The 24414-nt window shown below is 38.1% G+C and overlaps 1 protein-coding gene across 3 annotated transcripts in view; it reads left to right on the top strand.

Annotated features, from left to right (window-relative positions):
• Positions 1-216: 216 nt before the first annotated feature.
• The window catches only part of GABRA2 (gamma-aminobutyric acid type A receptor subunit alpha2), a 65263-nt gene continuing 41065 nt past the window's right edge, over positions 217-24414 (top strand). The window contains exons 1-3 of one of the 3 annotated variants that reach the window (XM_038134871.1): positions 217-235; positions 1297-1385; positions 3951-4066. In XM_038134871.1, the coding sequence (XP_037990799.1) occupies positions 1315-1385; positions 3951-4066 (187 nt within the window). In that variant the 5' untranslated portion in view covers positions 217-235; positions 1297-1314. The other 2 variants (XM_038134870.1, XM_038134869.1) reach the window with 2 other exon arrangements.

Raw genomic sequence — 24414 nt, 5'->3', positions numbered from 1 at the left:
ATAGACTTTTTTTCTCTCTGCATTCCAATTAGACTGTGCCAGTGGGCAAGCGGGGAAGGGAATGTTAATGAGGCAGCCGGGGAGCGGGGTGGCAGCCGGGGCTGGCGGCTCCCCGCTCCCGCCGCAGTCCGGGGAGCGCGGCGCGCCTGCCGGGGCTGTGCCCTGACAAACGCGCACTTGACCGGAGGCGACTGAGAGGCTGACGAGGGAGGGCTACGGAAAATGTGTTCTACCGGTCTGGGGAGCGCTTTTCGCCCCGTTTCTCCTTCGCGCACCGGCGACGCTGCCGCGCCCGCCCGCTCCGGGCTCCGAGGCCGCGGCAGCCTCCCCGGGCCGGTGCCGGTGCCGGTGCCCCGCGGTGCCCGGGGCGCGGGGGGCGGCGGGCGCGGCCCCGTGACGGCCCCGGCGCGCCCCGCGGGGCAGCCCCGCGCCCCGGCACGCGCGGCCACGCGCGCGCGCGCCCGACGCTCGGGAGGCGCTCGGTCCCCGCCGCGCTCGGTCCCCGCCGCGCCCGCCGCCGCCGCCCCGCGCTCCCCGCCGCCGCCTGCCCCGCTCGGCGCCGGCACCCGCCTTCCCTCCCTCCCTCCTTCCCTCCCTCCCTCCCTCCCTCCCTCTCCCCCTCCCTCCCCGGCTCGGCCGCCCGCCCGCCCGCCCGCTGCTCCCAGGTAGGGTCCCCGGGGGTCCCCAGCTGCGGCGGGCAGCGCCTGCCCGCCTCGGGGGCTCTGCTGCGCTCCGCAACTTGTCGCCCCGCGGGGGCCGCCCCCGCCGCCGCCCCGAGCCCCCCTGCGCTCCCCCGGCGGCGGCCGCCGGTGCTCTGCCGAGCAGCTGTCAAACGTGCTGGGCGCTCGGCGGCGACGGGGGGCGGCTCGCCCGCGGTCTGTCCCCGCACCGAGCCCCGGCGAATGGCATGACTCTGCCTCCCGCCCGCCCCCCCGCCCCCCCGGCTGCGGTGTGCCGTAGTGAGGCGAGGGGTGGTTAAACCCCCATCCTCCCATACATACGGTTTTTATTTTTTGTTCCTTTTCGTCTCGGGGCTTTCACATCACGGAACAGGAAAGCATCTGATGCGCCGGCTCACATGCCACTTCTGATCATACATTGCCTCCTTGCACAGAGCAGGATCGTTGGGAAAGATGGAGATACAATAAGTTGCTAGTACTGAAAAGTGCTGCGGAAATCCAGTGGTTTCCTTTCTCCAGTGAAGTGACATATTTTCCTCGGGTTTAAGTTGAAAGCACTGCTTGGCGGAGACTGACTGTGGCTGAGAGTGGGTTTGTGTTTTTCTTGCACCGTTAGGTTTTGCAAAGAGCAGCGATGAAGAAGAAGCTGGCACTCTCCGAGATGCAGTTGGTTCTTCTCGTTTTATTGGTGTGGCTACCAACAAGGTGAGAGGATATTTAGTTTTGTTGTTCAGCGCGAACATGTACATAACAATCTGCTAAGGGTGAGCTTGTATGAGGGGTTATAAAAGTGTAGTGGGTAGTAACGTAATAAAAGGATCTTTCTTAGCTGTTTGAATGCAGTATTACATAGTTTCGAGAGCAAATGCAGTAGAATGTAGTTTAGGGCTGATCTCTTGTCCTTAAACGGTTTGTGAATTGATGCTTTATTCCACCATTAAAATAACAATTTCTTTAAATGCCTTTTTGGATCTTAAAGACTTGAGTTACTGCATGACTGTGATTCTGTACCATACAAAATGGAGAAATAGATTTTTATGAAGTCACACTACAAATCACTGTCCTTAAAATCATGCTCACATATTTATAAATATGGACATGCCTGTTTTTTTTCCCTTGATTTTTTTTTTTTGGTCAAACATAATGGAATTCAAAATGATGCTTAAGCCTTAAACCTCTAGGTGGAGATAGCATACAACTTCACAATCACATATAATAAAACAATAGCATCATTTATTAATCAACTTTTCTTATGTCGTGTAAAGTTCTCAATTTCTAAAGTGACAGCATAGGAGCAAGTAATTTTTATTACATTATACTTTTGTGTTGCTCACAGTCCCTAAGCACATAATTAATTGTAGTTTGTAACTTTGATTTACTTGCTTTGGTTGTGGCTGCAGTAGGTCTTGTCCTAATATGGTAAAGATTGTATGCTATATATGATTCAAGTTTCCTATGATTTAAAAAGTCTCCAGTATTTTTTGTTTGCGTCCCGGTGAACAAAATGTTTTCTGAAACTATGTTTTCTATTTCACTTCATACCTAACTGTGGTGCAGTATTAGTTGAGTCACAGTGGGCCAGATTCTGCAAACCCTACTCAAGTGAGTAATCTTACTGACGTCAAAGAGACTATAAGCGTTATTAAAGACTTTATGCCTGAGTAAAGTTTGTGGGATTTGACCCTAATTTGATGTAATTATATTGATCTAATATTTTTTTGTGGAATCTTGAGTTCAAAAACTGTTATATCTCAAAAAGAAGCTTAAAAATGGCAGAGACATACTATGGTAGTCCATGAGTACGATGATACATTTTACAAACCAAAAAGGAACCATACAGCAATTGCAACTAAGAAAAAACTGACACATGAGCAAATTCAAACATGGGTTTGAATTTACATTTTCATGGGTTCTTTACAAGTTACCTGATTTGGGTCGATTCTGTGGTTTATATGATGGAAAGCACAGACTGCAATGATTTACATTTAAATACTTCTTTATGCTATTGAGCTGGAGACCAACATACAGCCTTGTCTTTAATCCTTTTATAGCTTGCTTTAGACAAAATATCACCCAAACCTACTTTTGGTTTGGAGGAGGAGGAGGAGGAGGAGGAAAACATGCTTGCTGTTCTGGCATTCAGAATGCCTTCATTTCGAGATGATTAATACTCAAACACTTAGGGTTAAAAATTTAGGTAGCTGAAAAAGGTGTAAATGGTAATGTGTGTAGCATATAATGCTTTACTTCCTTGATAACAATATGCTGGTTTTAAGTAGATGAGACTGATGAGCTCATGTATTTCACATGCATAGTGCTTAAAATTGTTGGCACGGTAACATTTGCATGTGTAAGGCTTTCTGTGTGTCAGGGTTTCCCTGGCACAAACCCTGTTGGTCTGGGTGCTCAGGTTCCAGAGGACTGTGGGGCACCATGGCTGGCTGAACAGCAGGTTCATATTCCAGTCCTCATAGCATGTCCCACAGAGATTTGATCCATAAAGGCTTTAATGTCTTTCTTCATTGGGGAAGTTTGAAACCATCAGTGATCTATGGATTCTTCTTGACACTTCATTTATGATTCCCTTTTCCATCCAAGTTTTATAAGGTTTGTCTGCATCTAATGGAATATCAGATAGTGCTTTTTATGACAAAATAGCATTTTAGAAAGATGAAGGCTGTCCACAGCTATCCTGCAGCTTGCTAGTCAGCACTGGTGTTCCCTCCCACCAACTGCTGGCGTCAGAGGACTCCCTGAGCATGATCGCTGGAGTTTTCCCTCATGTTAGTTCTTCTGGTCATGTACATTACATGACCATTGGGTGGAGGCAAATCCACAGGATTTATCCAGAGATAGAGAATGCCTAAGTGAGGACAGATAAGATAGAGCTGGAAGGAGATGGGTTTGTGTGTGGGATCTTGGGTTATCAGCCCCGGAGTGACATGCCACCAAAGCCTGGGAAGCTCTTCTAGGGTTTTGCACCAGCACAGGTTCCACTAACGGTGTTTGTGGAGCTTGAAGCAGCACTCACAGTAGTGCAATGATGCCTACAAGAAGAGGCTACTGGAAAATGACTTCCTGAATATTTTAAATAGTATGCTGTTGACCCTTATATGTCTGAACTTGTTATATAGAAATTGTGTATTCGTAATCTGTTAAATACCCCTTTCCTGTTGGAATGCAGCAAGTAAAGGCCAGCCCGAAAAAATGCATGTTGAGTGTCTGTTAAAACATACTTAGCACCTTCTAAAATGTAAAATATCCATTTAGATCAGTGCTGGCTGACTCCCTGGAAGACGAAGCTAAGAATAACATCACCATCTTTACAAGAATTCTAGACAGACTTCTGGATGGTTATGATAATCGCCTCAGACCTGGATTAGGAGGTAATACAGCCAATTAAAGATTGATTTTAAAAAATCAATTTTAATGTTCAGATTTTATGCAGTGATGTTCTTCCTTCGGGGTTTTTTTTCCCTAACAACTGGTATGTATCTTGATAAATTATTTATAACTACATTCACCCAGATGAATCATTTGAAGTTTGAGGAAGATAACATCTATGAATGGAAAGAAGGCATTTTCACACATTTATCTTAAGTAAAAAGAAAAAAAATCTGGTGTTTTAACATAGTAAAACAGAATGTGAACAAAAATAACATCGAAAGCTGTTATTCCAGTCAGGGAATTTTGGTTGAACAAGGAATGCAGGCTTAATTCCCTGCAATCTGATAGATGTATATTTTCAGAAATCTGCGTAAGTATTTTTTGTGATGCGTATAAATTCCACATTTTAGATTTGTTCCTTGGCCCAGTAAGTTCAGTGAAAATGTTGTGATTTTGACTTCTTTGGAATTAGGGTGTCACTGGTAATATACATTTCATTTCTGGGCACCTTGCACTTATTTGAGCATTCGGAAAAAAAATACAGGAAAAGAGAATATTGGAGGACAGAGGTCACGGCACTCTTGTGCCATGACTGTCAGTTATTTTTCAAAATGTCAGTTCATATTTTGATTTTAAAGCTGTATGCCATCTTATGTCAGTATGTGTTATATTGGCAAGAAATTTAAATAATTTTTATGGTGTTGAAAATATTACTCTGTACAGAAAAATCTCTATGACACATGGCGAGGCTGAATATCTTAGTTTTGACAGTATTTTGTCTACTACTATTGTTTGTCTGTATTTATACTATCTAACATTGATATGTATGATTCAAATATACACTTCTACTGCGATTATTATAATTTGTAACAGTTTTGGTAATTGTAATTTTCAACTTGGAGACTGTTTCAGCTTGGTGAAACTAATTCTAGTACAAAATCCTTGGGAGCCGTTCCTGTTCCTGTTGATTTCAGGAAGATCAGGCCCAAAGCTAGAGATATGCTCCAACTTCCATGGAAATTACAATAACATCTCTGATCAAATTAGGCATTAGTTAAAGCTCAGAGTTTTTATCCAGCACTATTCCATCCTGACCTGTGGCTCTGTTGCTGTTGTGGTCCTGGGGAATTGTGGCTTGAATCTGACACAGCAGAAAGTGGGAGCTGACACTGACTGAAACAGCTTTCTCATTATACATTGCTTTTAAACTAGGATGTCTTTTCATTTCCATTTCTGGCCTCTGTACAGTGAAGGCTTGTGAAATATTTTATATTTCTTAAGTTGGATGATACATGGGACCTATAGCGCTGTTGATGCCAGAATTTATTTAGTAATGTTTTACATGGAGCTTTGATTTCTTTGCAAAATACTCAAATTTACGAATTTAGGCATAGTATAAACATACAATGACTTGCAGAAACATTTCATATCACCAAGCTCATGTTGAATTGGCAGGGCTTTTAAAATCATGCATTTTATTGGAAAAATAGTCAAAGTTTTCTTGCTAACAAGGAATGAGCCATTTAATGAGAGCAGTCTGCAGTTCCTTTGCATACCAAGTATTTTTTAATATTGTTGAGAACATGAAATAAAGATCTAATGGATTTTTATTTTATATTTTTCACTAAATTTTCTTCAAAATAACCTCCCTCTTTTTCTTTATGAAGCCTCATAGACAATTAAAACATACTCTGGGAGCAAAAAAATTAAAGAATTAACATCTGTTTGTTATTGGCATACATGGCAATCAACCCATGCAGAATATGTGTGAAATGAAACTGTCTCATGCATATTAAACCGTGGTGATTCATGACACATTAATCTTAATCTTCAAGAATACTTCAGTTGTGGATGGATGGATTCTTGCAGTTTAAAAGAACACTTGTAAATGGCAGTGTGATAATTCATGATACAAAACATACCATATCATGTACATAGTGCTTAGTAATTATGTAGTTTCATATTTCAGGAATTTTCTAGTAGTTTATTCCTTTTTCTATATTGACCTGTAGTCTGAAAAGAGATGTGGAAATAATTAACCTTCTTTTTTTAACATTACGTGCCTACTAGGCCTGGGAATTTCTAAAAGTGTTTTTGCAAGAGATTACTGCATTCCGACCATGCCACACATCATTAATTTAAGATACCTAGTCTCAGTTGTGTTTCACTTCCCTTTATATGAATCTGAAATAGCTCATTTGAATGCAGCAGAATGTTTACTTTGGCATAGCAGTTTGCATTATCGTGCACATATCTCTGCTGTGGCTGGGATCACAATCTGGCCTAACGTGCTACAACAGAAATAGTCCAGGCTCTGAGATCCTTCTAAAGTTGTCTGAAAGCAAGAGCTGTTCTTTCTTTCACAGCCCACTTTCACTTGCTGTGAAAGACATTTCAGAGATGTCTTACAGCAAGAATTTAGCTCAGTCTAAAAACCTGCTCCTTTAGTAATGAAATGGTTTGGGTTGATATTGGCATTTTATCTAGTTATTGACCAACGAAAGGGAAATGTACAGGCTTCTTGAAAGTCTGTATATTATATTCAGCTAAGTAAATGTCTGATTGGGAAGTAGTTTTTGAATTAAGGGATAGATTTGTAATTCATTTTACTGGGAGACAGTGTGAGTACTGACAGTATGTAACTTGATGCTTTACTGATGCAATTCAAAACAGAGTACTATTTTCTATAAACTGTTGAGGAAGGTTTAACTTTTACTGGTGGTACCCCTCAGTCAGATAAACAGGTTTTGGCTGTTGGCTATTGGCTATCCTAGCAGCTGGGATCCTTGATGTATGAACACTAGAATGATGAAATGACCTGTAAAATGGGTGTGGGCAGGGAGAAGATGACACTGCACCATCCCCTGAAGACAGAGACATCTCATATGACTTAGATATATACCCCAGCCTGCTGTATTGATATGGATGAGCATGGGTTTATTCAAGGGGAAATAATCTTTTCTCTGTACTCATTTTATGCTAAGCACAGGATTGCAGCTGGAACACTCTTGACTGCACTTTCAGCTCTGAAGTGAACTATTTTACCCAAACATTCCATACCATTTCTGTTTAGTCATCAAAATAAATTACAAGTTTGACTTCAAAACAAATTTTCCAGTATCATTAGCATTAATTTGTATGAAATATCACTGTGCAAATGGCAAGTCATACAGACCTTAATTGTTTATGACTTTCTACAAGTCATGAAGGTATTTTCTTCTTTTTATTTACCATAATGTTTGCAATACACTTAGGGTAACATTTTTTTTCATAAATTCTTTGCTTTTTATTAGCGTGTAGAAAAGGAAATCTGCACATTAATGGGCACTAAAACTAAGCAAGGAACCAAAATATCTGTAAGTGATTGAATTTTCTATCTGCTCTCCTCTGCCCCATGAACAGACATCATCATGCTGGATACTTCAGTATTGTGATTATCTCCATAAGTTATTCAGCCTTCTTTACTTTCTCACATCTGAAATTAGCCTTACAGTTAAAGAACTTCTGTCTTTTCTACTCTTGGAAACTTATAAAACAGAACTGAATAGAAAACTTAAATGTTGGAGAAAAAAAACCCAACAAAACAACAAAACAAAAAACAAAAAAAAAAAAAAGGGAAGTTACAAAGACAGAGGACTGAATTTCATAGCCTAAAGTTTCAAGTGCCATATTGACATTGAAAAGATCTATGGAAATGTCAGGATCCTTCTGCAAATTGTAGCCAGTCTCACCAGCTTCAGGAATGGTATTGTAACCAAACAGTGGAATGCTGGTTGTTAAAAAAGAGGAAGATAAGACAGTAGGTAGGTGAAAATGAAATGCACTGTGATTCTGTTTTGAAGGAACCATCTCTGCTTTCAAATGTCCTGATTGCTTTAAGCAAGCATCTGCATTGCATTTCTCATACAGACAGACCAAATCCTCTTTTTTTCCCAACATTTTGTAAATCAGTTGAACAGGAAAACTGAAAAGAATGGCGGGGGGGAATTCTTGCTGACTATTGCTATTGAGAGATGGTCAGCAAGGAGCACTTGCAGGTGTGATCTTTCATCTTTGGAGAACTGGATATTTCATTGCATAGAATCAGTGTAATGGTGAATATCAGACCATATCAGACAAGATATATCAGACAAGAATATCAGACAAGAATATCAGACTTGGTGATTAAAAGTTGTGTGATGTGCTCACCAATATGAGCACAAGGGAAACCCATTTTTTCACTGATTACCTTTGTCTCCTGCCCAGATCAGGAGAGCTGTATGCATATATATGTGTGTGTGTTTATCAAGTAGTTGGAGGTTTTCAGTTGCCAGGAAACACAGCCATGGTCCTATGCTGATAATCTAGAATATGTGGAATTTAGGGCACTGCATTTATACATCGCTGTGATTCAGAGTTTTTAATGAGCTTTAGAAGAGTTTGTAGCTATAGCAGTCCCTAGCTAGGGGACCCTCTTTTGGCTAGTCCCCTAGCCAAACCTAGTGGTGTTTGTCAGCCCTAAACATGCTTAATGCAAATTCAGAGTATCATAAGGGAAGATTCTTTGTCTATTTTTTTTTTCTGCAGAGTACTACTAGTCTAATCTTCTAGATTAACTACTAATAATCTTTCACTACTGTTTTTAAAAGAAAAAAGTGGAGTTCCCCATCTCAGTTCTGGTTGCTACCTTAGCCTTTCTTTGATCCAGGTCAATCTTTTGGAAACGGTAATACCTCTCTGCCAGTGCTAGTGCAGAGCAATTCAGGGCAGCACTTGCATCTTCTAAAAGCCCACTATCTTAGTAGCTATGCTGGGACACAAAGGGGTAAACTACTGTATGTATGCTCCTCTTTTGGGCATACCTGGAAGGGCCACATGGAATCTGGCCATAATGATGCTTTCAGAGGAGTCAGCGAGAAACTTATGTTAGAGCTGTGGATAATGCATATTGCCAAAAAGCATTCCTTGTAAAAAATGGAAAAGCAATAGAGAGCAGGATATGAAATCTCATTAATAACTTATCCAGGGCATGCAGACAGTGCTAAGATGCAAGAACAGAATTAACTCAGTAGCTATAAGCATTCCAGGGAATGATTCCTTAGGAAAGTGGAAGGATAAAAAATCTACAGAATCCTCTTTGATACTAAAGAACAAACTAGAAAAATTGTCTAGTATAGGATAGGGCTGAGTAGCTAGACAGAGGTTATTTGGTTATTTATTTATTGAAGTCTGTGAATAAATCAACAGTGAAGACGTAAAAATAAAATGAATGCTACAACTGTTCAGGGTAGTGCAACTGAGAAAAGTGTTGCACAATGCAAAGCAAAAAAGTCACAGAATCACAAAATAAACTGAGTTGGAAGGGACCCCCAAGGATCATTGAGCCCAACTCCTGGGCTTGCACAGCACTGTCTCAAAGAGTCAAATGCTCTGCCTCAGATGAGTTAACAGAAATTTAGGTACTGTACAGTAGTTATATATACCTATAGAGGAGTTAGTCTGGGAGGATCTCCCAGTTCACTGAACATGTATATTTAGTACTTTTTTCTCTCCTGGCAAAGCATCAGCATTTGCTTCTAATGCTAGAATTACTGCTGACGACAACAAGGCTGAATTAAAGCTTTGCTTACTTTTGTCTTATCTGCAAGGAAGCTGTGAAAGCAGATACTGCAGATTTCTCTGTAGCTCATTGGTGCTCGTTGTAAATCAGACTGATGGGGTGGTTACATTTTTTTCAGCCAGATTTGATGGACAAAGACATTCAAAACCATCACCTTTTCTCTGTGATGCAGTTATTCTGAGCTATTTAGGAAATGGTTGAGAAGCAGTGGTCTTGCTGCTATCCAAGGTATTCTACTGTTGACTGCTTTCCACTAAGGCCTTTTGTCTTGTTAAATCTTGCAATGATTTTTTTTCAATCTGAAATACACAACTACTTCTCATTCAGGCTGACTAGTTTAAATAGCTAAGTACCAAAGGAATGCAATATCATAGTTCCAAAGTTTTTATTACCCTTGTGTAATGATACAATTTGCATAAAGCTACCTGAATTGGAAATATAATTATTATTTAAATAATCTAACTCTAAAACATTTTCAGCAATATTTAAGCGCATTAGAAATTCATCCAGGATAATTTTGGGTATTTTAATGGATTTCATGGGGTTTTACTAGTGGATTTTAGCCAAGCAAAAAGGTAATTTAAAATGTAGTAATCAATGTATATGTTGCTTACAATGAAAAAAATTATTATTCAATCTGTAGAAACAAAGAGAATTTGTAATACAAAATTAACATTATTCTGGGTTACACATATAAAGAATATCAGGGAAAGCCTTTTATGTTTACTGCTGTGATATACCCATGGAGTACTCAGTTCTGTATATTCTTTTTATAGGAGACACACAGAAAATTACATTTCAAACATTTTCTTAAATAAGATATAAAAAAATGATTGCTAATTAAGAATGTAAGAAGGAAGCTATAGAGATCTCTTATTTAGTTATATAATCACCTAAAGATATTGTGAAAATTTTGATGAAGATCTATTAAACCAATTTATAATAAAGCATTGATGGTCTTTGACATTTTGGTTTTAGATGTATAGGATGTGGACAATCTTGGGAATACACTGCCCTTCACAAAGGTGAAAAAATGGACTTTAGATCGTGTTTGATTTAAGGGAAAATGGAAATTCTATCACACTGTGATATGACTAGCATCACTATTTAGTGATGTTGATTTCTGCTTGTGTGACAACAACCAGTATTTAAGCAAATAGTCATGCATAACTTTCAAGACAATCAATTGGAAAGTTTTGACATTTTCTTTTCAATGAAAACTGAAAACTTGGGATTAAATGGGTACGGATAAGTCCTTTAACTTCTTTATGTAGAAAAGGTTGGAGTTTTTGTGACCTTTGTTCTTGAGCCCTCTAATGGTAAATATACTTTTAAATATATTTTCCATATTTTAGCACCCATAAAGAAAAAACTGCCGCGAGACATTCATTCTGCATAGCACAATGGGCTTCTACTACATTCAAGGCCTGATTGTGGCAAAACAGTGTAACAATACTGTCTTTATGGGACATAATCTAAAAAGACCAAAAAAATAGAAGAATTATAGGCAAACTCATAACTATTAGGCCAATGCTGATGATTTTCAACAGTTGCAGAGATAATGGTTGCTCAGAGTTGTGGTGGAGTTTCCATCTTTGTGAAAACCCTCACAATTTGGCAGAATATGAACTGGGTAACTTGCTGTGTCTTCAGAGATTGCTCTGCTTTGGACCTTTCAAAGGTTCTTTTTAAACTCAGTTGCTCTAAGATTCTTTAACTGACAGCCAGCAAGACATTAAAATAATGGCTACAGCTTTCCATCTTACTTGGAAAAGGTGAAAGAAAAAATTAGTATATAACATCTTGAAGATATAGCTGAAGGAAAAAGTCTGTAAATGAAAGGTTTAAACTGCTCAGAACAGCAGGATGCACAGTGTTGTATAACTCTTGAGCTTATTATTCATAAAGACCCCACTGAAAAATACAAGATTTTGGGTGGACAGAATCTGCAAAAATGAAGAGGAAATATCCTTGTTTATGGCCTACATCACTTTATGCTGAAGTCCTGAAAAGCATTAAATGTGTGAAAAGACAGTATTTTAAAGGACAGGCACTGTATTTCATCAAATCCTCTTCAGTTTACTTCAGCAGTGTACAGGGAAGTGAAAAGCTGCTCAACACTGTGTATCCTAGAGATCTACACCTCCACAGGAAGCACCCAGGAACCTCTAGTCACTACCCTTCTGAAGTACCCCGAGACACCTTCCAAGGTTCCTCCTGTTTCATTCTTCTGTTTTTATACTGCCTTTTCTTTTCTAAATACTTATCTATTTTATCTATTCTTATAAAAATGTCCAACTGTCTTTTTTGACCAAAATTTGATGAATTTATTTAATTCTGTCTAAGTATAGTGTTACCCAAGTCCAGGTGAGAGCTGCCATGTAGATGCAGCTGTGTAGTTGTTTTTGGTTTTTTTTTTTTGTGGTTGGATACCCAGCTTTGCTTTACCCTCCTCCCAGGCATAGCTGCTGACATCCAGCTGCCTGAAAGATTTCTTATCCAGTGAAACTGGATGGAGGAGGTTGAAATGATGTGAAGACAGACTCCTAGGTAGGTAGAAAGCAAAGATTATCCTTTACCCACAGATTAAATGGTCTTCCTTTTGTGCCAGCACAGTTCTCTGGTGTTGTTGACTGGTCTGAGACAGAGCTGTTGCTTCTGGCAGTTCTCCTGACTACGTATTCCTCTTTCTGTTTTCTTGCAATGCTACCATTTCGTGACTGTCTTTAAGAATAACCTTTTCAATGCACAATCTAGTGCATCCAATTTTTAGAATTAATAGTGTGGGGAGAGAGAGAGGTATTTCATCAGAAAGGATCATAGAGAAGGATATTGTAATTGTATAGGACAATTGTCTGTATATTAAAACAGCACATGCTTTTTTTTTTTTTCCCCAGTATTTTGGTCTGTTTTAATTGTCAGTATTCGTGGCTACAATTAATGTCTAAAAGTAGCTTCTAAATACTCCAAATAACATATTTGAAGTAGAAAAAAAAAGCTGTTTTTCAACAACCTAGCATTAGGGTAATACAAGCCAAGGTGAAAAACCACTATGAGCAAGAAACATGGGAAAGGAAGGGAGGGCAGAACAAAAGAGATGATGAGTGAAAGAAGGAGATAAAATTGTCATACTAACAATTGAGCACATTTAAACAGCTGGCAGATTTAAACAGCTGTATGGTAGTTTTTTTCAAATATCCTTTGGAAACTTGAAAGTCGAATAGATAAGAAATTTTATCATTATGGTATATGCGTGCATTTAAATTTCTGATATTTCTGTTGTTCAGCAATGAGTCATCCATCTCAAGAAACAGGTATAGAGGATGTGTTGCTGTACTATTCACCAAACTGCTAAATTAAAGCATCAGCGGAAGATTTTGAATTAATGCTGTCAAAAGTCTAATAAATTTTAATTATAAGAATCAAAGGACTTTAATATGCCAAGAATAATCTTTAAACATTTTTATATCTGTTTTTCCCATATTAGTGCTCTAATGAAATTAATCACCAGCTAAAAGAAATTTTGTTTACGACTGCCACCCTATTAACAGTTTGCTTTATCATGCAGAGTATTTCACCACTAGTTTGTGGAAATTGTGTGTAAATCACAAAAGTATGATTCTGATAATCTTCCAGAAGTGGCACTGCTATTTGGGAACCATTTTTGTGATTACTATATAGCACATGGCCCCTGATTTACATTCCTTAATTCCTTGCTATATGTTGAGGGCTATTTAATAATTAGAGCATTTAACACTGTGAAAGCAATGTAAATCAATTCCTCTCTTACCTGGGATTATTGTGCATATCAGAGAACATTGAACACTTTAGTGAAGTTGTCCAGCTGCAGAGATTGGACCTAGTCTGACCAAATTGCATTCATTTATTAATGTATATACCTACATATTTGGTCCTTCCCATGCTTTTTTTTTTTTTTTTTTTTTGTTGACCCAGTAGAGATCACATGTCCTTATCTGCAATTTTTTTGGGAAAACCTGGGTGTCCCATGTCCCATCTGCTTAATCTATGTTTTTTAACAGACTGTAAATTAGGTATTTTGTAATCTTGTAGTGTTATGACTAATAGAGTTGATTGAAGATAAAATTCAGTGCTATAGACCGCTGACCTTCACATATGGTCCAATAGAATTCAGTTAAAAACTGGTGTATGCTGTAAAATTTTAAAGACTGCTTGCATTTATGATCTTTGATGTGAAAGTAGTTTCCTGGAGTTACCTATCTTCATTTAGCACCTTCTTCTGTTTTAATTTAAAACAATTCATTCTGTCTATCTCTTCAATACCTAGATGACATGAAGGCAATGTATGTTCTGACTGAATGATTGCCCTGAATGTTGCTAGTTCTTCTTTGTTTGTCTCAATTGCTTGGTGCTGATACTCTCGTCCAAGAGAGGTAATTGTCTTCCAACACATTCCCTCCTTTTTCTTTCTTGTTGTTCTAAGACAATAGGTTCCTCAGACTTCTGTCATGAAATTGGGAAGTATTAGAGATTATTATTATTATTATTGTTGTTGTTATTGTTAGTGTTAGTATTATTATTTTCCATTCTTGCAAGTGTGTAAGGCTCTCAGCACAACCCCAGAGAGCAGAAAAGGAATGGAAAAGGTGAGAAAGTCTGTGTTGATAGTCAAGAATTTATAGGTGGGTTATAGGGACAATTCCTACCTTTAATACACCAGCATAGTGTTCTAGATGTTTCATTTTGAGTGACAATCTAAAGGCTACTGTAGGTGCCTGTTTATTCTAACTATTTGAAATAATAATTTAAAGGCTCACTGAATGAGAAGCAGCTGAAGAGGATTGCATTGTGGTGTATATAAGTGAGAAAACCAAAGGTTTTGGTCTGAGATGCAGTGCTGTGTTTATATAACAACTCTGCCATCCTAAGGCATTCCATAGCATTTCATGGTGTTGTTTGTGTCAATAGTTTTAACTGAGCATCCAACAGTGAACTTCTTTTTACCAGATCTTTAAATGTGAATTTGGTACTGTATTGTCTCATGCAGTTTCTGAAAGGAAAAGGGAAGAGACTTCCACCTCGGGGAAAAAAAGAAAAAAAAAAAAAAAGTGAAGATGAGAAGGGAGAAATACAAATGCCTGTTATTTGAGATAAGGAAATGGTCAAATTTTTTTAAATTCCTTTTCATCTGCTGGGTGCTAAAAGCTGTCAGAGAATTCTTTATGCTTTTACTAGACATTTTGTCTTTAATGACCATTAGAAGAAAAAAAAAGAACAGATAATCTGGTTTGCTACTGCATGATATGCTATTTTTAAAGTAATTGACTGGTTTAAAATAATATCTGGGGTAGGTATTACCTGCATTTTCACAAATGTTTCTGCTTGGAACAATATGCACTTTAAGGAACTGGATTCTGATTAAAATTGTATTAGGCATTGTTTCAAATAAAAAAATCCAACCCACCTATTTTTTAATTTATGCCTGTAAAAAGTCCAACCTTTTAATTTAATATTAAAAGCAGATTCCAGTCCCAAATATATAGTCTTTCCACATATAGAAGCCTAGTGTATTCTCAAAGTTCCATGGACAGCCAGAGGCAAATTCTCCTGTCACAGGCAAAAATAAAAGACAAATTTGAGGCTGCTTAATCCAAGCTCTGGGAGTATCCTGGGAGTATGTTTTAGAGGAGATTCTGGGAAACATTGTTATCTGTAAAGTAGCTTGGAGACATTCTAGTGACTCAGCTGTGGGACTTTTGAGTGCTACAGTACACTTCTTGTACACACTAAGACCTTTTTTAGTATTAACTGGATAACAGAAGAATAGCTGACAACTCTTTTAATTCCCATGTTTAAATGGAAATTAAAAATTGCTTCATTGTTGTCCATGCCAGTATTTTTTGCTTATCTGGGAGATGCTTTTTGAAGTTTTAAAATTATTCACTGTTGGATCAAGCCACGAACTCGTTGTTTGTCAGGACTCCTGTTTAGCAGGAAGCTTATTACCCATGACCATCCCAGGAGTTGTCCTGTCAGGCAAAAAAATGTTAATAAAAAATTAAAGACAGCTTGGCAGCTTGATTTGTGCTGTATCTTGAAACCATGACTCTACTCCTTCCTTCCCTGCATTTCAGCAACTGTGATGCTCAGGAACACGTGAGAAAAGAGTGTGCCTACGTGTGCTCAAGCATGCTAGATATTTAGGGTGTTAACATGCACTCAACCTATGGCTGATTTTAGTAATTCCTCCGGCTAGCTTTTTTGAGAATATAGAGTAGTCTGGATAACCATTAATTTCCTGTCCTTCATAGTTTTTTTACCTGGCTTGAAATAGGAACTGCTGCCTGGTTGATAGAAGGATTAGAACTCTCTCTATTTTTTATTTTTTTTTTTTTGGTAGTGTATCACAGTCTTCTGAAATACTATTATAGAATTTCATACAGCATTACATATGAAAAATATATTTGAGGATCCTGCTGCAAAAAGATGCATTAAAAGTGCCCACTAATATGCAGCTCTATTAAATAAAGGCACTACCTCTTTCTACCGTTGGTTCCTGTCATGCTTGAATGCAAAGTACAAGGCTAGCAAAAGATAAAAGAGCTGCAGCTCCATTTTTAATGACTATACAATCCAGGACTATAATACCCAGACACTAAGCACAGACATTAAAATTAATCTGTCTGAAAGGATCTTCATTTTCAATGTTTTCTTACATCTGTTGATCTCTAGAGGACCTCCATCAGTCTCTGGGACTTTGGAACATGTGAGTTTCATGCTTTGTTCTGATAGCAGCAAGCCTTGGGAAGATGCCAGCTTCCGGTGATGTGAGTGCTTGCCACAGAACAAGCAAGACAATCCTTCCCAGAGCTTCATCACAGTTTCTGTCAGCTCCAGGGTGGCAACTTTTTTGCTGTGGCTGACCACAGAGACAGACATAATCCAAAGACTTCTGATGAAGCTGGTAATCACTAGACGAAGACATTTTCACTGACTTCAGTGGGCTCTGGCATGTTACCCAAATTCCTCATTAAATAATTAACAAGCACTGTGGCAGTGTCTGTTTTAGCTTAGAAAAATTAATGTAGCCATAGAATGAAATGCTCTGTGCATCTCATATGCATATGTATATCTATGTATATCTATGTTTCCTGGACATTTCCTGGACACTGAATTCTGTGGCCATTTTACAGGTGCTTGATGCAGAAGACTTCTGATGTTCTTCCAGGAAATTACAAGAATTTAGTGTTTCTTTAATGTTTAGTATGTGGGAAGGTCCTGAAGGACAGTATCTTTTCATAACTTGTACTTTCACTGGCAAGTTGACATGTTACATATTTAATATATATGTGTGAACCAGAGTGGCTTCTGAAATCTAATTTGGATAAAATCTAGGATGAGTGATCTTGGTTAGAAAAGCTGCTGGGCCTATGTAAGTGAAGGGCAAACAAATAAGCTAGCAACAAAAATGAAGTTTTTGAAGAGCCAATAGCCACTACACAATAAAACCACTTAAGAAACCCAGACTTGGCTGCACTATGACTGCGAAGAGAAACTGGAAGCTGTAACTTTTTAAAAATGATACTGCTGTTAGGGGTAGATGTGGTTTGAAATGCAGGAGGGACTGTCACAGTGAGTGTATCAAAAGGGTTGATTTATAAATGCTATGACTTGGAATAAAGAACAGAGATTAAATCTGAAATTAGCCTGGAAGTGTAATGCAGCAGAATTTGCCAATGTGTTCCATGACTTTTAGTACTGAGGTCATAAAATTCAAACATTTAAAAAAAAGAACAGAGGTAAAGACCTTTGAGTATAAGTCTCTGCAATCTGGAATAATTTTGGGAATTTTTCTTCCTTACGTACATGTTATGATTTTCTCTCTAGTAGCACAAATCTCTAAGCAGAGTAGACAGGAATATGGTCTCATGCAAGTAATAACTTTGCCCTTCCTACTTGTGTGATGACACCAATTCAGGTCAGTTCAAATAATTACTTCTCTGCTTTATCAGTGTCTGCTCCCTTCCAGACTTCCAGACTTGTTTGAGTGCTCTTTTTGTCTTCCTCTGTCTCATTCTTTAGAGGGCGTTAGGGCAGTCTGGTTCATTTTAGCTCCATCATGCTCATCCAGTTGATCTAAACAATGCAGTAGTCTTATTTATTACTCAGCCTGGTAATTATAAACACTCCTCATCCTGATGGAAGCTGTAGTGTCTAAAGGGACAAGATTTAGTGCTGATGTTTTAGTTTTCATTTGTGTGACGTGTGGTTTTGGTTTGCTGCCAAATGTGTTGTGTGTTAGCTGAATTCCTTTTACTTCAACATTTGAGTAATCTGTTTCAGCAAGATCACATTTCTTCCAGCCAAACTCAACTATATTTTCAATTTCATGTTTCTATTGAACATTTTGTACAACTCTAACTAAAAATTTCTCACACTGGTAGTTTATTTTAGAGCTGCATGCTTTTAAGTTATTTTTCTTTTTCTTTTTTTCTTCATGGTGTGTGAGGATGTAATGAAAAGGGAAGAAAAGGAGATTTGGTGGATTTCATGGTAGTCTTATGACAACAAGTTTCATATTGCCCATGTGTTTAGATTGTTCTTCCCAATGATTTAATTTACTTCTTTTCAACATTTTGTCTCTCCTTTTTCAATGGTTAACATTAATGCTCATAAATACCCAGCTTTTACAAGTATTTATACAACCAAAGCATCCATATTGTATTAATACCTTTACAATGAACCTGCAAATTAGAGGAATACTCAGTTTAAATGATAGGGAAAAAATCCAAAGAGCTGTCTAGATAGTTAATTGCTTTCTTAATCACTTGGCAGTCAATACCTCTGAGATTGTCAAAATGTTGCCGGAGGTGACAAAAGTCTATGAAGTTCAACAGTAATGAGTGAAAGTATCTAAATATCTTCTTTTCCCACTGCAAAGAGCCAATTAAGTTATGCACTTTTGGGTTGTTTGAAATCTCTTTCATGTTGAAGTAGTGTCAGGATTCAGGCTAGACACTGGTTGGTTGATTGGCCCAATGTGATATGAGCTGCACCAGTCAGTACAGCAGCCTTCTCATCAGGGATAAAATACATTCTAGATTAAATGTCTCAGTTACTCCCTACCTGATTTGGAACAGGGATCTGAATGCATGTTTCCCACTTTCCAAACCTTTTATGTATACACGGGGCTTTTGACCATTCTGAGAAAGTGACTTCTTCCACTGGAGATGTTTTACTTAATTATTTGTATAAAATAGCTACATATGTGTCTGAACATGGATTCAGATCTCTTTTCTCCTGTTGCCTTAAGAGGCATTCATGGTCTTTGGCGAGTTGGCCCCACAAGACTGGGGGCTTAGGTTTGTCAGTCACCACATCTCCTGGACCCCGCATATAGTAGAATTCATTGCTTCCAACAGCTGGGCATCCTATGTGGAACATGAGCAAAGCTGGGCATGTTGGCACATCTCAGAGATGGTGTTGGCATAACTGTCTACAAATGTGGCTCTTAAAGTTGATAAACTGAGTACGAATCTGTCAAGCTAAGTAATTAAAAATGTTGAAGAGGAGCAAGCAGCTGAAGCCTTTCCTTACCGACACATGTGAAACAACCAAGTTTGAGTGTGAAAACTTTACCAGTCTCCTTTTCATCTGTTCACAGAAGTGTTCCCTCTCATGTCATTCCTCCTTTCCTGAAAAGAGCCATGAGAGAAACTGATGGTCGGGTTTAATGGAAACTTCTAAAATAGAGAGCAGCTCTTCTCAAGTGCATGCTTTAATTTAAAGCAGAGACATGAACTCAGTTACTGTGTGTCAGGTTCTGTCTTGACTGCAAAGGTGAATTTTCTAAGACACAGCATGCTTCCTCAGTCTTTGGAAGGAATTGTTCTGCTTTGTGTAAATAATTAGGTCTTGAGCAGAGGCTTCAATTTAAGTCTGCTCTATCCCATGAGTACTGCTAGGCTGTGGAATCAGTCTCTTGCTTGTTTTCTTGCTTTCTCTCTCAAAATCTTTCTGGCTCAGTAAATTTGTAATTATTTATAGTTTGAGGAACTCGTTGGGACTTGGTTGAGAGCCAGTTCTTTAGGCTGCTTGGCAGCATTGGGATATTTTTTGCCTTAAGGTGGAAATATAAGCAGCCAGGGAATTTTAGGTACTCACAGTGTTAGACAGTAATTTAGGAATAAAGGGGATTTAGACATATATAAGTGCAAAATTTAGTCATTATGATCTGGACCACAGAGACATTGAGATTAACGTTGATTGGTTTAAATAAAAACTTGGAGCTTAAATAACTTTGTGCAGCTTGTCCAATATACTTTAAGTGATAATTTGGCACCAAAATCAGTCTTTAGCACTATCCTTGAGCAACTTTCTCAAATGTGTGGAGAAAGTATAAAGTAAAATTAAAACTGTATCTCAAATGTCACTTGTATCCAAGGTTCTTCATTCGTAGGACCCTTTGGAAATTTAAATTTGTGATCTGAAGTAATAAGGTTTGCAAATTAAAGGTTGCTTGAGAGAGAGAGAAGAAAATGTAGTAAATATAACGTTTGTGTGTGTGAGATCTGCACTCTTCTTTTTGGCTGAGAGTTAAACCTCAAATTTGTCATATACATGTGAAAATTATCTTAGTAAGGTGTAAATGTTCTCTCAGCACAGAATTTTTTGTTTTTTTTCATTTTATATCTGGTAATGGTGCTAAGGCAGTTTGCACCAGCGTCTTCTACATACAGCACAAAGAGTAAATACTGATTATGAAAATTTATCACATTATTTCTGTTTCAGATGTGCCTACATATCATCCTGTGCACACTCTGTGGGTAACCTACACCTAAAAAGCTGTTAGTTTAGCTAAAAACATATCTGAGAATGTTTTCGCAAGTCATATTTTTTGCTACAGTAGAGAAGGGTGTTGACAGTTAAGCTAAATTCTTTTTTCCAGGTTAGTGTGTTTTTCTGATGGTCAAAAAGTCTCACTCATCTCTAAAGAAACACTAATGTTTAACTTAGTTATTGTCTTATAGCAAATTCTTGTAATTTTGAACAAGTTTTAATTATTTCAGAATAATGAATACTGCTTTGCTGAAATAAAAGAGTGGGCTTATATGCAGCCCAAGTATTCTGTTAGTGTAAATGACATAATAGTATTTATGGTGCTGCTTTATAGGGCTACTGAATTTCATAAGTTCTGAATAGGCCTTTGGAGGGCCCTTGATAGACTTTATATAGAGATGTCATTAATTTAATAAGCAATATAATATCTGTTAATAGATATCAGCTCTTCAGAGTTGAAGTCAGTTGGGGTCTCTCAGCCTACTGGCTTTCAATTCCTGTCTCTTCCTCCAGACATTTTCTCCAGAATATATTCTTGTTCCAGTAACACCATGAGAAATTAAGTACAGTGTCTGATTCTGGTCTTATTTACACCAATGTGATCAAGAGTGCAACTGTTAATATAATACTTAGTAGTATTATACTAGAAGCTCCAGAAGTTAACCTGGTAAGCTTATTCTACATATGCTTTGTTAAAGATGGAGATTTGAATGACAGTCATGGCCTATATGAAGAAATTTTCTTGCTGATAGTTCATGGATAAAGTGCGGCCACTGGAAGTGAAGTACCGATGTCAAGGGGAGAAATGGATTTTTTGTTCTCACAGATGACTTCAGTTGACAAATTGGAAGTGGTTTTATGTAGGGCATGTGTGGCTTTGAGACTGTTGTAATTTAATAAGGGATAATGAATGAAGATGGTGAAGTAGGATAAATAAAATTGTTGCATAAACCACCTAAACCAAAAATAAAGAAATGGCAGGACATGATTTTGAAATATCTGTGTTCCCATGGATTTTGCTGCTTTTACAGCTCCGTGTTGCATGACCTCCTCTGACCCCCATTCCCTGCCAGCCAGTCAGTGTCTTGAGCTGTCAACAGACACACTAAGGAGCTTGTCAGATAAGGGCAGCATGTTGAGTTGGAACAGTGTTTGATGGATTAAGACCCTGGCTGTTTCACCTGTGCAATTTCTGACTTGTATTATGAATGACATTTTCAAGGCCTTTGGGCAACACTGCCAAGCATGCCCCTGGAGACCATATTACAATGTCAGAACAATGTCAATTCCAGATAAATAAATTTTTATAGAAAAATAATTAAATTAACATCAAGCTTTTGACAGCATTTCCACAAAAACTGAGAAATCCTCAGTTGTTTCCCACAGCACTGCAACTTGACCTCCTTTTTTTTTGTTGTTGTTGACATATTTGTTTAAAGAGTATTTTATTTTTGTTTCTCTCTTTTTTTTTTGCATGCTTTAGCAGCCTTTCAATTACACTCTTGCAGTGTTCTCACAGGCACTATTAATTCTACATTTTAAATAATGTTTGTCTGAATATTTTTATACTATACATTAGAACTGCATATGTATACTTTAAAAGTTCTATCCCACCAAGAAGACTTTTGATGGTTTTTGATTACCTCAAAGAGATTGTCTTCTATTTTACCTGCCCGAAACCTGTATTTACAGCTTTATTGAATAAAAATTGAAATTAGAAAGAATAAAAAGCCCATCCCAATGTTCCAGGCCTGTTTACTTGTGAAAACAGCCTTGAAACATTAATCAATAGTAAAGCCAGTTTCATGCAAACAAACATCTGGAACTTTTCTGAAGATTTTGCAGTGATCACACTCCTTTCTTCTCTTCTTTTACACATACATAGAGTGAGCCATGCATGTTTTGTCCCTACCCTCTGTGAAGAAAGGACTCTAGATTATTTTGGTGAGAGGGGGAATGAATAATACTCAGGTCATTCTCGAATATGGGAAATACTCTGAAAATTAATTTTTATAAAGATACTGCTTTCTCAGCATTCTCCAGAAAAGGGAGAGCTCTCAGGTATGCAGAATCCTGCCTGTCTATCTGCCTCACATCACAGACTGGAACTCTGTGTACCCTGTCAGGGATGCAGGCAGCTGAGAAGGGACATATAAAAGAACTCGAAAAAATTTTGAAAACTGCTGTCAGACAGCAGACCAAAGGAACTCATTGAAAATTTAAATGCCTCTGTGGAATCTTAGCATTTTAACAAACTGGTAAATGCTCATGAGGAGCCTTTTCAACTGACTTTTCTGATCATCTCCATTACTCAGCCTGGGTTCTTTTAGACTTCAGCCACTGCAAATTCTCTGCCCAGCAGCCTACTTCAGCTGAGCCAGCTCTTCTGCTGAGGAACAAGTCAGCAGGGTTTCAGACCATCAGAAAGGGTATCCCAACAACTGGAGAGTTGGCATAGAGGAACTGGTGATGCCACTGATACCAACTCTAGCTGTGCTCTGAACCACTTTTCTAATTTTTTGACAAGTCAATGATGTTGACATTTTCCAGTGTGGTTACTTTAGTGCTGGACAGCTGTAACCTGACTTGGAAAACACCTGTACTTCACCTTACTTACACGTAATTTAATCCTTCTGCCTCAGCTTCCCAAGGAAAATTGAAGATGATAAAATTATTATCTTCATAGAGGAGTTGTTGTAATTAACGCTTTTTAAAATCCTAGATGTAATTAAAGTACACAGCAAACATTCCAGCTAAGGACAGATAAGAATGTATAAATCTTCTGCAATTTGTTATATGTAAGGCTTTTTCTTCCTTTCAGGGTTTTTTTTGGTTTTTTTTTTTTTTTTTTTTTTTTTTTTTTTTTTGTTTTGTTTTGTTTTGTTTTGTTTTGTTTTTTATGGTAATGACACCATGTCAGTTAGAGTAAGGAAGGGGAATCAGAATAAACCAGTGTTTGAGAACCATGTGTAATATGATCTTAATGATCTTAATATTAGTGCTTTTTTTTTTTTTTTCAATTGCACAGGATGTGCTTTTCTTCCTTCCTTTATCATTAACTTTATTGACTATATTTTCTCAGTATACCCTTGGTTTCATCATCTGAGAAACTGGTCTGATCTAAGTCAGATAGGGCTTCTTTTTAACATTTATTACCAAAGCAAGTTAGAAATGGTGCTGTAATAGCCTTTGCAGAATTTGAGAGTACTTCATGTGATGGTGGCAGCTACATGCTATATTCTTTGCCTGAGATTTTTTCCCTTAAAAGAAGCATCTTAAATAGAAATGATATCCTTACCCTTTGCTGTTCCCATTTCTTTGTATAACTTTCAAAAGCAGTGATTCAGAATAACTTAAGAGCCCACAAGTATAAATGAATCCGCCCCCCTTCCTCCCAACAGAGGGCTCTTTAAAATCTAGACTGTTTTTCAATATGGGCCTCCATTGATTTAAGCACTTTTGAAAATCAGGCCTTTTAGTTACATGCGTACATGTCACTTGAAGAAACAAATTTTATAATCCCAGTAGGAAAAACTTGTCCTTTTCTCAAAAAAGCAAACTAGATTTTTATGCAAACACGTGTTGCATGAACATCTCTTAACTGAGTAGATTCCTTGGCTTTTCCACAAGAACTGATGATCCAGAACTGTTTGAATCTCTGGTGGGCTAAGTACGATGACTGGTGCTGTTCTTGACAGAATATGAGTTATAAAAAGCCTATGACTGTGATGCCTGCTGGATGAATTTTGATTAGAGAGCCCATTTGAAACTGTGCTTTGTGCTTCTGAATTGTTTGTTTGACAAGCATGTACTCCTTCAAAGCAATAGCTACAATATTTTATTATAAAAAAAGGATGATGTGTTTTTTGTTTTTGGAGATGTTGATTCTGAACCCTCGAGTTCAAATTTTTACTTCAGAGGAACCTTTAT

This window comes from Motacilla alba, chromosome 4 (genome assembly GCF_015832195.1).
Source record: "Motacilla alba alba isolate MOTALB_02 chromosome 4, Motacilla_alba_V1.0_pri, whole genome shotgun sequence".
In the NCBI taxonomy this organism is placed as follows: Eukaryota; Metazoa; Chordata; class Aves; order Passeriformes; family Motacillidae; genus Motacilla; species Motacilla alba.
This window is presented reverse-complemented; position numbering and strand designations above follow the sequence as displayed.